The sequence below is a fragment of the Pelobates fuscus genome, chromosome 4 (assembly GCF_036172605.1).
Source record: "Pelobates fuscus isolate aPelFus1 chromosome 4, aPelFus1.pri, whole genome shotgun sequence".
NCBI classification, from domain to species: domain Eukaryota; kingdom Metazoa; phylum Chordata; class Amphibia; order Anura; family Pelobatidae; genus Pelobates; species Pelobates fuscus.
The window spans coordinates 263,871,341-263,886,732 of record NC_086320.1 but is presented as its reverse complement, the minus strand read 5'-3'; the positions used below and the strand labels follow the sequence as shown (position 1 = coordinate 263,886,732).

The 15,392-nt window shown below is 38.7% G+C and overlaps 1 protein-coding gene across 2 annotated transcripts in view; it reads right to left on the bottom strand.

Moving 5' to 3' along the window:
* Positions 1–15,392, bottom strand: part of AMPH (amphiphysin) — a 207,156-nt gene that overhangs the window by 47,457 nt on the left and 144,307 nt on the right. For both annotated transcript variants that reach the window (XM_063452081.1, XM_063452082.1), the window contains 4 exons: positions 10,630–10,768; positions 10,042–10,170; positions 8,630–8,743; positions 2,284–2,307 (listed from right to left, as the gene is read on the bottom strand). In XM_063452081.1, the coding sequence (XP_063308151.1) occupies positions 2,284–2,307; positions 8,630–8,743; positions 10,042–10,170; positions 10,630–10,768 (406 nt within the window). The remainder of the gene's footprint in view (positions 1–2,283; positions 2,308–8,629; positions 8,744–10,041; positions 10,171–10,629; positions 10,769–15,392) is intronic.

Below are 15,392 nucleotides of genomic sequence, written 5' to 3'. Positions count from 1 at the left end.
GTATCACCATCGGTGACGTTACGCTATACCCAGTGTACACTGACGTCCTCGAAAGTGCTATTGAGATGGTAGATCCCTTCCAGAATCTAGATATCCCTCTAGATCCTAATCTAAAGTTCTTGCTGGACCATAAGCCCAACCACACTATACAAATGTCGATCAAGAAAGATAACATTTCTGTGGACACATTTAAATACTCTGAGTTAGATACTGACCTTATTGATCGTGTTGACTGGTTCATCCATGTTAAGATTGTTATTGGGTGTGTTATGATAATGATGATATTATGGTTGATTGTACTAAGCGTAAAGTTCAAAACACTTACAGGTACAAATCTATACAAAAATGTTCATTCCACGCATGAGCCTATGTCAGAAATGATGTGATTGCACACTATGTCTTGTGACTTCCATAGTGCCTATTCATAAGCTAAATTATTTGGCTATGACAGGCACTAAAGGGGGGTTATGTCAGGGTATTTATATCTGCAGACATTTTGTGCTATGATAGAAGTACAAAGTGTATATTCTGAAGTCATTGCTAAACAGACCAGACTCCATTTTGTTATTCTCAAGTTAACAAAGACACAAAATTCTATCTTTTCTCTAAAAACTGACTGCTTTGCCCAAGCTGAATGGAATGTGTATATAAACAACAAAGAGATAAGACATTGAGAACGGGGGATGGACAGACTGTATAAATTATATTCCCAGACTTAGGTGACAGAGGAGATTAAATAAGTAAATTTTACTTTCGATATTGTACAACGTCCCATTATAGTTTAAGGTGAAACTTAGTTCCCAAACTATCAATTTTAGGAATTATAGCAGAATTTGCAGACGCATAGTCTGGACAAAACTGAGAAAAACTGTGTGATCTGACAAGTGAATATAAAATTATGGCTACATAAAGATAACGTAAATGACGTCAAAAATAGCCACCAGGAAAAGTTAACTCTTTCCTGGATAGGTATGTCTAGTGGAACAAGGCTGCCCTCTTGAGTTCGAATATTAAAATGATTACCTAGAAGGCAACCACACCCCACATTTGTGATTGGCTATCACCTAAGGAATTTTTCCCTTTAAAAAGTTAAGACAAGGGAAGAGAGGGAGATTCAGAAATTCGGAGATTCAAAGATTGAAGAGAGAGACATTACGACACTCTGGGGATTCAGAGAGATCCAGGCAGAATCGGGCGACCAGAGTAACCAAGAAACTCTCACACTCCATGCAGAGAAAGAGATCTATGACATTTAGCTACCTGAGGATATCTGATGAGAAAATATCTACATAACTGGTAAATATACAGGCATTTAATTAATTAATTTAAATTAATTAAAATTAATAGCATGATATATGACTGGATAAATCATGTTTGATTTCATATTTAGAGATCTTAATTATTAAAGAATATATATATGGTTATAGCATCCTATCTGCAGCTGGGATCAATATAATCATTAATGTATTTGTGTGATTAATATCACGTTAGCATATCATGACCATTTATCCAGCTGTATTGATTGGCTCTAAAATAAGATAAAATATCTATTTAGGCAAATTAATTAAAATATCAGCTTATGTAACATGTAGATTTCTCATTGGATGGATCAAGGAGTGATTACTGACTATTTAAATATTATTTTTATTTAATATTACATAGGAGTAAATCTTAACTACTTAGGAGGTCTAACCAGCATTGAAAGGGTTACTTCTGCCAGAAAGTTTTACTGCAGCTCTAAGGAATGCTCTGTCTCCTTAAAACTTTGTTTCCTTAGCTGTAAAGAAAGGGTCGTAAATCAGTCTTGACAGCTAATGGAGTCTATGCTGTACTAACCAGGAAGTAAATTGCCTATTGTATTGCATATTGTTTTTATACTGCATATTAATTATTATTGCCATATTGTATTACATATTCATGTTATACTCAAATTCCATTGATTATTATCATGCATGTTACTCATCATTATTATTTAAATTGTTAAGAAATAAATATCTATTTTTATAACAATTTGTGATTTTTAATTACCGGTATATGGTTATACATTTCATTTAACACGATAACGATTAAGGATCTGAGAATTGAAATCGTGGGCAATTCTCTCTGTTTACAATTATTATCCCATAAATATCCCCACATAATGTAGGACTTTATTGTGAATTCTTATTCACAATTGTATACATGCGTTTCTGACATTAGTACATTCTTATATGTAATCGTAGAGTGATATACACACATTAAAATACTATAAAGTACATGTAAAGAAACAAAAAGAGGCCTTACCGTCCAGAGATCCCATGGTAATGTCTGAAATGATCAGAAAATGTATGATTAATGTAAGAAATACGCAGAAAAAAAAAATCTATCTCAAACTCTGTCCCCCTCTGCCAAACCCCCCATGTTACTGAATTACAACTGGCTATGTGCCACACTCACAAAATTCTGAGAGTGGAGGCCATTAACATGTTAACATGTTGGGGACCACAGTGTAGCTTCCTGCTTTACAATATCCACACCAGAACAGGTCTTCTAAATGTCAAGCTTTTTCCCTATGACATATTTATAATTTATTTTCACTTTCCCATTCCTCTATTCCCCTTGATGGGCGTGAATAACTAGGACTGTTGGGCTTTTTATTTTGGTTACAGCTCCCCACACCCACATTGTCAGATGGTGTGTTTTGATGCTGTAATTGTAATCTTATTCCTGTTCTTCATAATTTCCAAAACTGTATTATAGTTGAATTATTTATAACAAAAATGCCTTCTGTTTCCATAGCTGAAGACCCTTGTCAAGTGCAGCAAAAGCATAACTAAATGTGGTATAGTATCTGGCAAACTCAAATAACATTCTAAAAATCCCCAACAATTTTAGAATTTCAGAAAACAAGACTGAATTAAAGGTACACTATAGTCAGCAAAAACAACATAACTAGCATACTGAAGCAATGTTGGTGTATATATAATGCCTCTGCAGTCTCAATACTCAATTCTCTGCCATTTAGGAGTTAAATAACTTATTTCTGTGCATGCAGCCCTAGCCACAATTCCCCTGGCTGTGACTGAAACAGCATGCATAAAAAATGGTTTCATTTTTAATTGCATGTTAACTTACTCCAGGTGTTTTTATCTCCTGCTCTGTAAATTGAACTTTAAGCACTCAAAGGAGGCTCCTGCAAGGTCTATGAAGCTATTGACAGAGCAGGAGGTAAGAAAATCTACATTTAACAGACTGTACAATAAAAGAAGTGTAAACATTAGATGACTCTTTACAGGAAGTGTTGAGGAAGGCTATGTAAGTTGCATAAAGGAGATATAACTAGTGATGCATAAACAAAGTTATTTAACCCCTAAATGGCAGAGAATTGAGCAGTGAGACTGCAAGAGTATGACCTATATGCTAAAATTACTTTATTAAGCTAATGTTGTTTTGGTGATTATAGTGTCCCTTTAAATAGATACCAACTTTAATGTATTGGTGACTTCAGAGTTAAATTTCCAAACTTGCTGATTAAGGTGTAGAACATACAGTGCCTTGCAAAAGTATTCACTCCCCTTGACTTTTTACCTATTTTGTTACATTACAGCGTTAAATTCAATGTTTTATTAATCTGAATTTTATGTGATGGATCAGAACATAAAACAATTTTTTTAGAAATAGAAAACAGAAAATTGGCATGTGCGTATGTATTCACCCCCTTTGTTATGAAGCCCATAAAAAGCTCTGGTGCAGCCAATTACCTTCAGAAGTCACATAATTAGTGAAATGATGTCCACCTGTGTGCAATCTAAGTGTCACATGATCTGTCATTAAATATACACACCTTTTTTGAAAGGCCCAGAGGCTGCAACACCTAAGCAAGTGGCACCACTAACCAAACACTGCCATGAAGACCAAGGAATTCTCCAAACAAGTAAGGGACAATGTTGTTGAGAAGTACAAGTCAGGGTTAGGTTATAAAAAAATATCCAAATCTTTGATGATCCCCAGGAGCACCATCAATCTATCATAACCAAATGGAAAGAACATGGCTTTTCAGCCATCAAAGAAAATGCTATGTCTGGCGCAAACCCATCACATCACCCAAAGAACACCATCCCCACAGTGAAACATGGTGGTGGCAGCATCATGCTGTGAAGATGTTTTTGTTTAGCAGTCGGGACTGGGAAACTGGTCAGAGTTGAGGGAAAGATGCATGGTGCTAAATACAGGGATATTCTTGAGCAAAACCTGTACCACTCTGTGCATGATTTGAGGCAAGGATGGAGGTTCACCTTCCAGCAGGACAATGACCCCAAACACACTGCTAAAGCTTTAAGGGGAAACACGTAAATGTGTTGGAATGACCTAGTCAAAGCCCAGACCTCAATCCAATAGAAAATCTGTGGTCAGACTTAAAGATTGCTGTTTACAAGCGCAAACCATCCAACTTGAAGGAGCAGGAGCAGTTTTGCAAGGAGGAATGGGCAAAAATCCTAGTGGTAAGATGAGGCAAGCTCATAGAGACTATACAAAGTGACTTGGAGCTGTGATTGCCGCAAAAGGTGGCTCTATAAAGTATTGACTTTAGGGGGGTGAATAGTTATGCACATTGACTTTTTCTGTTATTTTGTCCTATTTGTTGTTTGCTTCACAATAAAAAAAAAAAAACATCTTCAAAGTTGTGGGCATGTTCACGAAAAATGCCAGGGGGGTGAATACTTTTGCAAGGTACTGTATGAGTGACACACACCTTAAATTTGATGTGTATGAACACCTTGAGGTGTGGACTGAAACCTGTTGGTGCAGCAAACAATTGTTTACCATGTTTTATAATGGATTTTATCGCTATATATGTATATTTACTTGAATTAATGTAATACATTTCTACAGTTATTAGATGTCAGGTGGAGTAGCCATTCACATCAGTTGTTGAGGAATCTTTCCACTCAACAGGTAATGCTTCTGTTTTTCATACAGTTCAATTAAAGGATCATTGACTTTTTCATTCATCTATGTTATAGACTGATTATTACACACCGCTTGAAAATATACCTACAGCGTTATTTACCAAAGTAATTTGGATTTTATTTAGCTACAATTTGGGGCTTAGTCAGCCCTGCTACTTTATGAAGATCTTTGTGGTTTATATCTAGATTTTGCATTACTGTTAGCATACTGTAGATGCAAATATTGTTTTATATACCGGTAATTGTAAATTCAAGTCCATGCTCTAAACTTTAATTCTGGAGTTTACTTCATATCTCTAAGTCAATTCATTGCTTTTTATAGAGATGCATTAGGACACAGTGCATGTGATCACCACTGTCCATCAGCAATACTTCTCAAAGACAAACATTAAAACCAATTCTTCTCTATGAAAAGCACTCATTTTCACAGTTCAAATTAAGTGAGGAATTTTGCTAGTGACAAAATTATGCCTTGCCAGATATTGGAAAAAAAGGGAGACTCCCGATTTCAACTAAATAAAAGTTTACCTCAAATCTCTGAGTCAATTCATTGATTTTTCTAGAGATGCATTAGGACACAGAGGTGATCACCACTACCCATCTGCAATACTTCTCAAATAGAATTAGCATTAAAACCATTTATTTTCTATGAAAAGCACTCACTTTTACAGTTCAAATTAAGTGAGGAAGGGAACCTTTCCAACTCTCAATGGGGGTTTATAAAAGCTAATTTCACTTTCTCAATTCACTTTTATAATATAAGACCGATATGCAAGGCTGTCAAACCCCTAAATTGCTTCAGTATTATGAATTGCTTTAGGGATTTGGAGTGTACCTTTAAGATTTCACTTTATTCATTTTATTGAGAGATTATTTGAAGCCTACAAAGCTAGATACAAGAAAGCTTCATGATGGTTGATCAGCACAAAACACAGGTTACCTTAGCACAGTGTTCACACCACTCCTGATTATATTTAATTCAATGCATTTCAATATTAAATCATAGTTATTTGCTGTGAACGTGAAACAGATTTTTTAGTAGCACCTTGGCTAATCTATCATTTTAAGCAGGTTCTGTTTCTATTTTTGTACACACATAATAAGACAGATGCACCCACTGTGCTTAAATTATTTTAAAGAACAAAGATGCTGTGTGAAGTGATACTGTCATTATTTCAAGAGTTTTTAAATGTCAGAGTTTTGTGGGTGAATCTTGAGCTGTCAGTGAACTTCATTTGTATTTTATTTTTAGTACATGACACTAATCTAGGATTTTTTTCATAGTTTTATTATACAATATAAGTCAAAAATTCTCAAATCCAGTAAGAATCTATAGGTAGTGATAGAGGGGAGAACATGTACATGTAACATTTAACCAATAATCCTTAAAAAGGGAACTTTAAGTTGCTGATGGTTTGTTTTCTACATTCTAAAACTTCAGGGACATTCTATAGACACCAGAACCGTCACTCCTTAAAAAGGTAGAAAACTTTTTTTTTTTTCCATAGGAAGCATTGGGTTGGTTGAGATTGTTAATTCAGAGCCAAATGCCACCCTGGCCAATCAGCATCTTCTCATAGAGATGCATTGAATCATGGGTAAAGGTCAACTGAACTTTAGTACTTCACATTCTGCAGCACTGACCCAGGAAGTACCTCTAGTGGCTGACTGTCACTGAACGTATCCCTTTTCTCTGAAAAGGCAGTGTTTACATGAAAATGCCTGAGGGACTGACTATACGCACCAGAACAACTACATTAAGCTGTAGTTTTTCTGGTGACTACAGTGATCCTTTAACACTTAGAAATTGGAAATATCAGTGCTAAAGTAACAATAAACACAATCCAAGCTAAACTCAAAGACAAGCCAGGTCAGGAACAATATAAATCCATGTGGTACAGGGAATAGGCAAATTTAGGGTCAGAAATCTAGCAGGGTAAAAGAAAACCAGAAAGCCTAAAACAGTCAGGACAAGCCAGGTCAGGACCTGAAAAGGCTAAATAATGCAGTCAAGGGTTCTAAAACCACAAAAAGGCACTGGGGTTTCATTAGGACCAGATCTTAGCATTTCTAATTGCATTATTTCTCTTCAGTGCGTGAGAAGAAATGCCAAATAAAATAGAACCCAACATAGATAATTTTAGTTTTGATTAGGCCAGAATGACAGGAATTAAAAGTACACTGTTCCAGAAAGGCCACAGTAAATTTGACACTATTGCGTCGGAATTCTTGCAAGCTGAATTACACAAATGTCTATATTTATATAAAGTAGATATCACAGAATATTTACCTTGAAGCATTTTGATACTCTTTACATGGCAATTTATCTGCTGATGTGTGTTATTCCTGTACAAAACCCCATCTTGTGTTCAGCTACATCTTCTGAGTACAAGAGTACCCCAAATGTATGCATTTGTCACTATCCTATGACGTTAGTGTGCCATATAAAAGACCTGGTCGTTTCAGTATTTGCTGTTATAATTTTGATAGATGGATTTGATGGGCGTATGTCTGATTGTGGGTTATTGTAACAGTTTGACAGTTCAAATTACCCCATAAATGTATACCATTTGTGAAAGTAGAATTTTATTGACATTGCGATTGAGATTACAGTTTTTTTCCACCATTTTTTCTCCCAAAGTTTGCGGTATTTTTACTGCTTATTTTTTAACGTAGTACTGTCACGCCCTACTTGCCTTTACCTAGTCGCTTCCTCTTCTTTTCCTTTTTTCTACTTTCTTTCTTTTTTTTTATTTTAATCTATTTCTAACTAAAAACATAACACAAAGTAGGCAATACTTTGCCTCATGTATTTTTCCCATGTATGACTTGTGTAGACATTCGGCACAGCTACAGTGTTAGTCCCGACAACCGTCATCAGTGATGGCTGCAGGGAATTGGTTCTGTCTATGGATTGTCTTCAGGGATCCTCCATAGACCTTAATGCTGTACTCTTGCGCATGCACGAGATGCACCAGCAGTTGAAAATGACGCGCTGGAGGAAAATATCAGCACCCAGGAGATACAGGTTCAGATAAGTAGAACATACCTTCACCTGCCCTGGCCATTGAACCTCCAGCGGTGATGTCACAGTCGGGGAACTTTGCAAATATTGCAAAGTGTCCAGGCGATGACAGTGCAGTTTTAAATTTCATGTGTCCCAAGGTCATAAAAGGATCTTAGCTTTACTTAGCAACATCTCCTGAGCACAACATTACCTAATATGTGTACTTTTGTCAAGTAACAATTTTAATACATTTCCTAATCCTAAACCAAACCCATAAATGCTCTCTATAAATTTAAAGTGCTGCATGCCAGCTGACAAAGGGGAACCCCAGATATTGATTAATTCCCTGGGGTGAGCAGGGATTTAAGCATTGGATTAGCTGAGAACATTGATGATTAGTTTTTTTTTTTTTTTTTCTCCTACTGCAGGTGGAGGTCAGAGACTTAAATGGCCACTAGGGCACAATAGCATTAGGAATACACAATTGCATTCCTAACGCTATAGTTTTCCTTCAAGAGAAGAACAACCATGACGGTGGATCAACAGCAAAAACAGATGTGAGGCTGAACTTGATGGATGCATGTCTCCTGTCATCCTGTCATGGGTCATTAAGGGATTGATACCATTTTACTAAACCTTAGGTACTGTATTTATTTAAGTGGGTGACATGTACCTGTGACATTGGAGAGTGAGATTGTGTTATTCCCGCTGATACACCTTCTGGCTTGAATGGATCAAAATCCAGATCTAATAATGATTCCTCTTTCATCTCCTCGCCAGCTTCATTCTGTTAAATCAAAACAAATTTAAAAAAAAAAGGAGAATGCGAACAAAAGAAAATAGATGAGGCCATTTCTCATTTTCACTTGTTTTGTTGTGCGTTGCTTGAATAAACTATTTAAGGTATTTAATGTTTCCGGAAAATACTTGTGTAAGTTTCAGACAAATTGTACAACTGCTGCACCTAACAACAGTTAGATATTTCTGCATAGTTTTACAGGAGATAGTCCTGTCCGTCAGATATCAAAACCATCTCATTTTAAATATAACACCGTTTGAAACATTGAATCCTTCTTATCCGTCAGAAAAATGGTGGTGGGCACCTGTGCTCTAACTAACAATAACAAAGGACATTTGTTTAATATCGTGGAACCCCCCCCAGCAAAAAACAAAAAGGCACAGTTTATTTATGTATCGGTGTGTCAAGGTGTGTGTATCTGTGTTTGTATGTAGCAGTGTGTGTGTGTGTGTGTATCTGACACACAGATACACACACTGACACATAGTGGCACACAGATGCACACAGTGTGTATCTCTGTGTGTGTGTGTGTGCGTATGTATTTGTGTGTCAAGGTGTATCTGTGTGTGTGACACACTGATAAAATTAAACACACAGATTAAACGCACTGATATAAACTGGCACATACACACACACACACTTAGATACACACAGATTCACACACATACACTCTAACTGACAAGCACACATACATTCTCACTGACACACATATACTCATATACTCTTTGACAGACACACAAGCACATACAAACTCCCTAACAGACACACATACAATTTTATTTTTACCCCACCCAGCCTCCCTATCTTTGGGAGTGCTGGCATGGATTCTCTATGTCCCTGTTGTCCAGTGGGGCTCCTGGGCTGAGCTTGCGGTCCCTGGGGTCCAGTGGGGCTGCTGAGCGGCTGGCGTGTGGGCGGCGAGGGAGCAGCGATCTCCCTGCTCTGCTCCCTTGCGCACATCTTAGTGGAGCCGGAGTGACATCATATTCCGGCTCCGGAATCACTGAGGTGCGCGTGAGTGAGTTAAGCAGGGAGATCACTGGCCACTGCTCCCTCGCCGGCTGCGGCCATTTTGTTTTTAAACATTTTGGTGGAATCCCATTTGTGTTCTCTAGGTTTTCGCGGAACACCAATTGGGAAACGCTGACCTAGATGCATTTTATAGGTTTGTTACAGATTTTTTAAAATAGAATTTAGATCCATGGTGCTGCGATTTTGAACTACTTATAGATGATTTTTTGTAAGTAAGAACTCAACAGATATGTTTAATTGGTTATACAACTGACCTGTGATGGAGTTGTGACATTGATCTCCGGCACAAAATTGTCTTCAAAGAAGCTAATTATGTTTTCTTGTTGTAGCTCTTTCGACGGAGTAAGTTTTGGTAATGGTGGGACAGGAGGACCTTTCCTCAGCTGATGGGAAAATTGAAAATGTAACACAACAGTTTAGCAATTTCAACTACTTGCAAGTAGTACTGAAGGTATAAAACACTTTCTTCTGCAATTTCCATGTCCAAACACTTGTTTTCTTAAAAGCACAACCCCTAGAAATAAGTATAGTTAACAATGAAGATGCACAAGATTGTATACACCTGCATGGGACATTTGACCAACAACCTCCCCCCCCCCCCCCCCCCCACTCCCACCTTTAACTACTCAATTGCATACATGTGTTAATGAAATACTTAATATGTTGGGGCTTAAAAGGATTTTCAACTAAGCCACTTGAATTCAAAGTGACTATATAATTAATTTTTCTTTTTTTTTTTCTCCAGCTCAAGTTTTGACCTTAAAAGTTAAATGACAATTGATGGTATACGTATTGCACACAATATATTTTATTTCATGTATTCAAGATCTATTTATACATACCTGTGAAGGTGATTTTGGCCTTGCTGGTGCAGGCGATGCAGGTGCTAATGTGTGGTTGGGGCTTGCTAAAGGACTAGGTATTTGTGGGAGATCCTCAGGAGGAGATGGGGTCTTTGCAATACGAAGTGGTCCAGAATCACTGAAATTATAATACAATCATGCACAGGTTAGAAAAGATTAATAAAACCATAAAATATAGCATAGCACAATACTAAATCATATAAAGATTTAATGCATATATGTGTGTGACATAATAAGAATTAAAGGAACACTGTGGGCACCATAACAACTTAATTAAGATGATTTGGAAATCCGGAGCTGGAGACAACCTTTGAGGTTAAACTGTTCGAGAACGATGTAACCCCTTCAGGTAAAAAAAAGCAACCGATAGCCTCTTGGCACCATTTTGATAAAGTAGTCATGGTGTACAGAGTGTTCCTGTTTCTGCTTGAAAACAAACAAAATATCCTTTATATACCTTCAACAAAGAATAAAATATAATGGTGGTAAAAAAAATTATACTCATCCAATTAATAAAGTGTTTAGCCTCCCTCAGATCACTTCCCGGTCAGCCACCTTAAAACAACCAAAATGTATACACAGCAAAAAGGGAAACAGCTGATAATCTATAAATAAAAGAACACACTAAACATATAAGAGAATTACATGTGCTATAATAAGATGCACTCACAAGAATGTAGTAAAAGCAGGCATTCATAAGGTGCCTCCACATCCCCATCATCTGGGGAGTCCCCTTATGAATACCTGCTTTTACTACATTCTTGTGAGTGCATCTTATTATAGCTCATATAATTCAGTTTTACAGATTTACACTATGTTTTGTGTATTCTTTCATTTCTAGAGTATCAGCTTTTTCTTTTTTTGCTGTGTATACAAAATATTCTTACATGTGTAGATGAACTTGATATTATATAAAAATATGAATTGTGTAATGGACAGTTATTTGAAATATAAAAACTGTACACTTTCCTGTCAAGCACTTTATGTTATTTAATGTAAACCTAGACCATTTTCCAGTATATATTTCTGAAAAATAAAAAAAAGTCTTGTCGTTGTTACTCCTCCATTTTATATATTATGTAAAAATGGCCAGATGTCCAAAACATTCACTCTGCCATAAATTGTTTATGCCTAAATGCCTCTGCTGTGTCAGTGGCAATCTCAGATTATTCCTTCATTGGCTGATTAGGAGCTCAAGTCTCATGTGGTGGAGATGGTGTAGGAAATTCATAGGTTATACCTGGTATTAAAACCCTATATTTTGTTGTTGTTTTTCTTTCTCTGTGTTTTTGTTTTTTTTGGGGGGGGGGGGGGGTGAACTTTTTAGTAACCTCAGAAAGTAAGGAGCTTCTTTGATGGCAACCATACACCTATACTCCCTACATTTCAGTCTGGGATAAAAGAAGACGTGTAGATAGCATCTGGATTCATGTTCTAAAACCTTTCCAACACACTTCCTCTGTTTAAGGGTAGCAAAAGGAAATTCTAAACACAATTGTCTGCTCATTACTTTGATCCAATGGTCCAATAATTCATACACTGATCAGTCACAACATTAAAATCACCCACCTATTATCGTGTAGGTCACCTTCATGCTACCAAAACTGCTCTAATGCATCAAGGCATGTATTCCACAAAACATTAGCAGCAGATCCTTTAAGCCCTGCGAGTTGAAGATGGGATCTCTGTGGATGGAATGTTTCAGCACATCCAACAGATGCTAAGGCAACAGCTTAAACTCCTATCATATTATTCAAACCATTCCTGAATTTTGTTTGCTGTGTGGCAGGGTATATTATGCTGCTGAAAGAGGCCACTGTCATTAGGTAACACCATTGGCATAAACGGGTGTATGTGGTCTGCAACAATATCTAGGTAGGTGGTACGGGTCAAGCTAACATTCACATGAATGTCAGGACCCAAGGTTTCCTAGCAGAACATTGCCCAGAAGGCCGGCTTGCCTTCTTCCCATAGTGCATCCTGTTGCCATCTCTTTCCCAGGTAAACAATGCACACACCCAGCCACCACCTAATCTAAAAGAAAACATGATTCATCAAGCCAAGCAACTTTTTTTTCATTGTTCCATGGTCCAGTTCTGATGCTCATGTCCCCATTGAAGGCACTTTATGTGGTGGACAGGGGTCATCATGGGCACTTTGACTGGTCTGCGGCTATGCACCCCCATACACAGCAAACAGCAATGCTCTGTGTGTTTTTTTTCATCAATTTGAGCTACAACTCTTCTGTGTGATCGGACCAGAGCGTCTAGCCTTTGCTCCACATGTGCATCAATAAGCTTTGGACTTATGACCCTTGACCCCGATTCCAGTTGTCCTTCCTTGCACCAGTTTTGATAGGTACTAACCACTGCATACCATGAACACCCCACAAAACTTGCCATTTAAAAGATGCCCTGACCCAGTAGTCTAGCCATCATTATTTGTCCTTTGCAAAAATTCAGATATTTTCGCTTAACCATTTTCCTTGCTTTCAACACATGACATTCAAGGACTGACTGTTTACTAAAATATCCCACCGCTTGACAATATAATCAATGTTATTCATTTCACTGTCAGTGGTTTTATTGATGTGGCTGATCTGTATACAGGGAGTGCGGGATTATTAGGCAAGTTGTATTTTTGAGGATTAATTTTACATTTTAAATTTGTATTTTATTGAATTTTATGCGCATGGGCAAACATTCACGTCAGTGTATTGATGTTAGAAAAAGGGTTATTTGTCATAGCAATATACAATATACAATATATTGGGATATGTGTTGGGCTATGTCTTGGGTGGTATATCGTGCAGTATATTGGGCATGGGGCGTTCCGAGTTGGACAGTCTGTATAGACCTCAGTGAGTCTTAGACCCGGTGGTGCTGCCCTCTGGCATATGTCCATGGTACTGGCAAGTCTGTCCGTGGTACAGTGCCGGCAATGGGGGAGCCCGTGTGTGGGTTGGGGATCGGAGTGGTGACAGGCAGTCAGCAATCAGGGCAGTCCCTGGGTTTTAGTCTATGTTGGTGATTCGGGTAGTCTCTGCTCTCCCGACGTTCCGATGTGCTCAGTCTGCGAACTCCCGGGTTGACATTCTTGAGGTGGTTTCGCAACTTGTCTTCCCCTGTTGCTCCCCTCTCCTCTCGTTTGTGGTTGTTTGCGCTCAATCTTGCCGGCTGGTTCTCTCCTGCCATACAGCAGCTTAGTTTCTCTGGATCTTCATCTGAGGTAAGTGTGAGGGTTTGGCCGTCATGTGGCACCATCAGGGTTCCATCAGCTCCCCAGCGGTACCTCACTGCGTTTTCTCTCAGTTTTTTAGCTATTGGGGCCAGTTTTCTTTTTTCTAGGAGTGCAGCAAAGGGGATGTCACTAAAGAACAGGATAGTAGCTCCTTCAAATTTCGCGCTCCCCATCTCTCTGGAGCGTGTCATGATGGCCGCTCGTACGACTGTGTCTCTGGTTACTATTATGGTGTCTCTGGGTGCTGCCTCTGGTGCCGTCGGGGCTTTCCTGACCCTAAAAGCCGCAGTAATTATTGTGGGGTCTGCTTGACCCTGCAAGCCAATGGATGTAAGTAGCTTTTGGGTATATGGTAAGAGTGCGTCCCCTTTAACGGCCTCGGGTATCCCCCTCAAGCGTACATTGCGGCGTCTATGCCTGGCCTCTAGGGTCGCCACAGAGCGGTGTAGCCGTTGTACCTGCTGGGTCAAGCCGTCCAGGGTGTTTTCTGTGGCTAGGAGCCGGATTTCCCAGGCATTGCCTTTACCCTCCACCACTTGGAGCTTATTCTGTAATGCCCCCATTTCCTGCTGTATGTCCTGGAGGTCCGACTTCCATAGTTGTCGCATCTCCAGGAGCATGTGTTTGATGTCCCCCTTGGTTGCTGGGGACGAGTCTTCGTCGGAGTTAGCTTCCCGGTACAGGTCTCCCCGTCTCGGAGAGGTAGGTGATGCTTCCCTCTCCTCGTGGGAGTCTTCCGACGAGTCTGCTGTGCGGCCTTCCACGGGCGCCATTTTCGGCCGTGCTGGCGGGGTATGCCGCTCAAATGAGAGCCTTATATCTCTTTGTGTGGTGATTTCAGGCGCTTGAAACTTGCGGTGCTTGCGCCCCATGTTGACTCTGGTGGGGTGGGATTGTGGAGGGTTCTCTCCGGGTGTAATTTTCGTCGAGTAATGTATTTATCCGTCGTGGTTTAGCGGAGCTCCACAAAACACGTCTGTTCAGTCTCTAGGTTGGCCACGCCCCCCTTGAGGATTAATTTTATTATTGAACAACAACCATGTTCTCAATGAACCCAAAAAACTCATTAATATCAAAGCTGAATATTTTTGGAAGTAGTTTTTAGTTTGTTTTTAGTGTTAGCTATTTTAGGGGGATATCTGTGTGTGCAGGTGACTATTACTGTGCATAATTATTAGGCAACTTAACAAAAAACAAATATATACCCATTTCAATTATTTATTTTTACCAGTGAAACCAATATAACATCTCAACATTCACAAATATACATTTCTGACATTCAAAAACAAAACAAAAACAAATCAGTGACCAATATAGCCACCTTTCTTTGCAAGGACACTCAAAAGCCTGCCATCCATGGATTCTGTCAGTGTTTTGATCTGTTCACCATCAACATTGCGTGCAGAAGCAACCACAGCCTCCCAGACACTGTTCAGAGAGGTGTACTGTTTTCCCTCCTTGTAAATCTCACATTTGATGATGGACCACAGGTTCTCAATGGG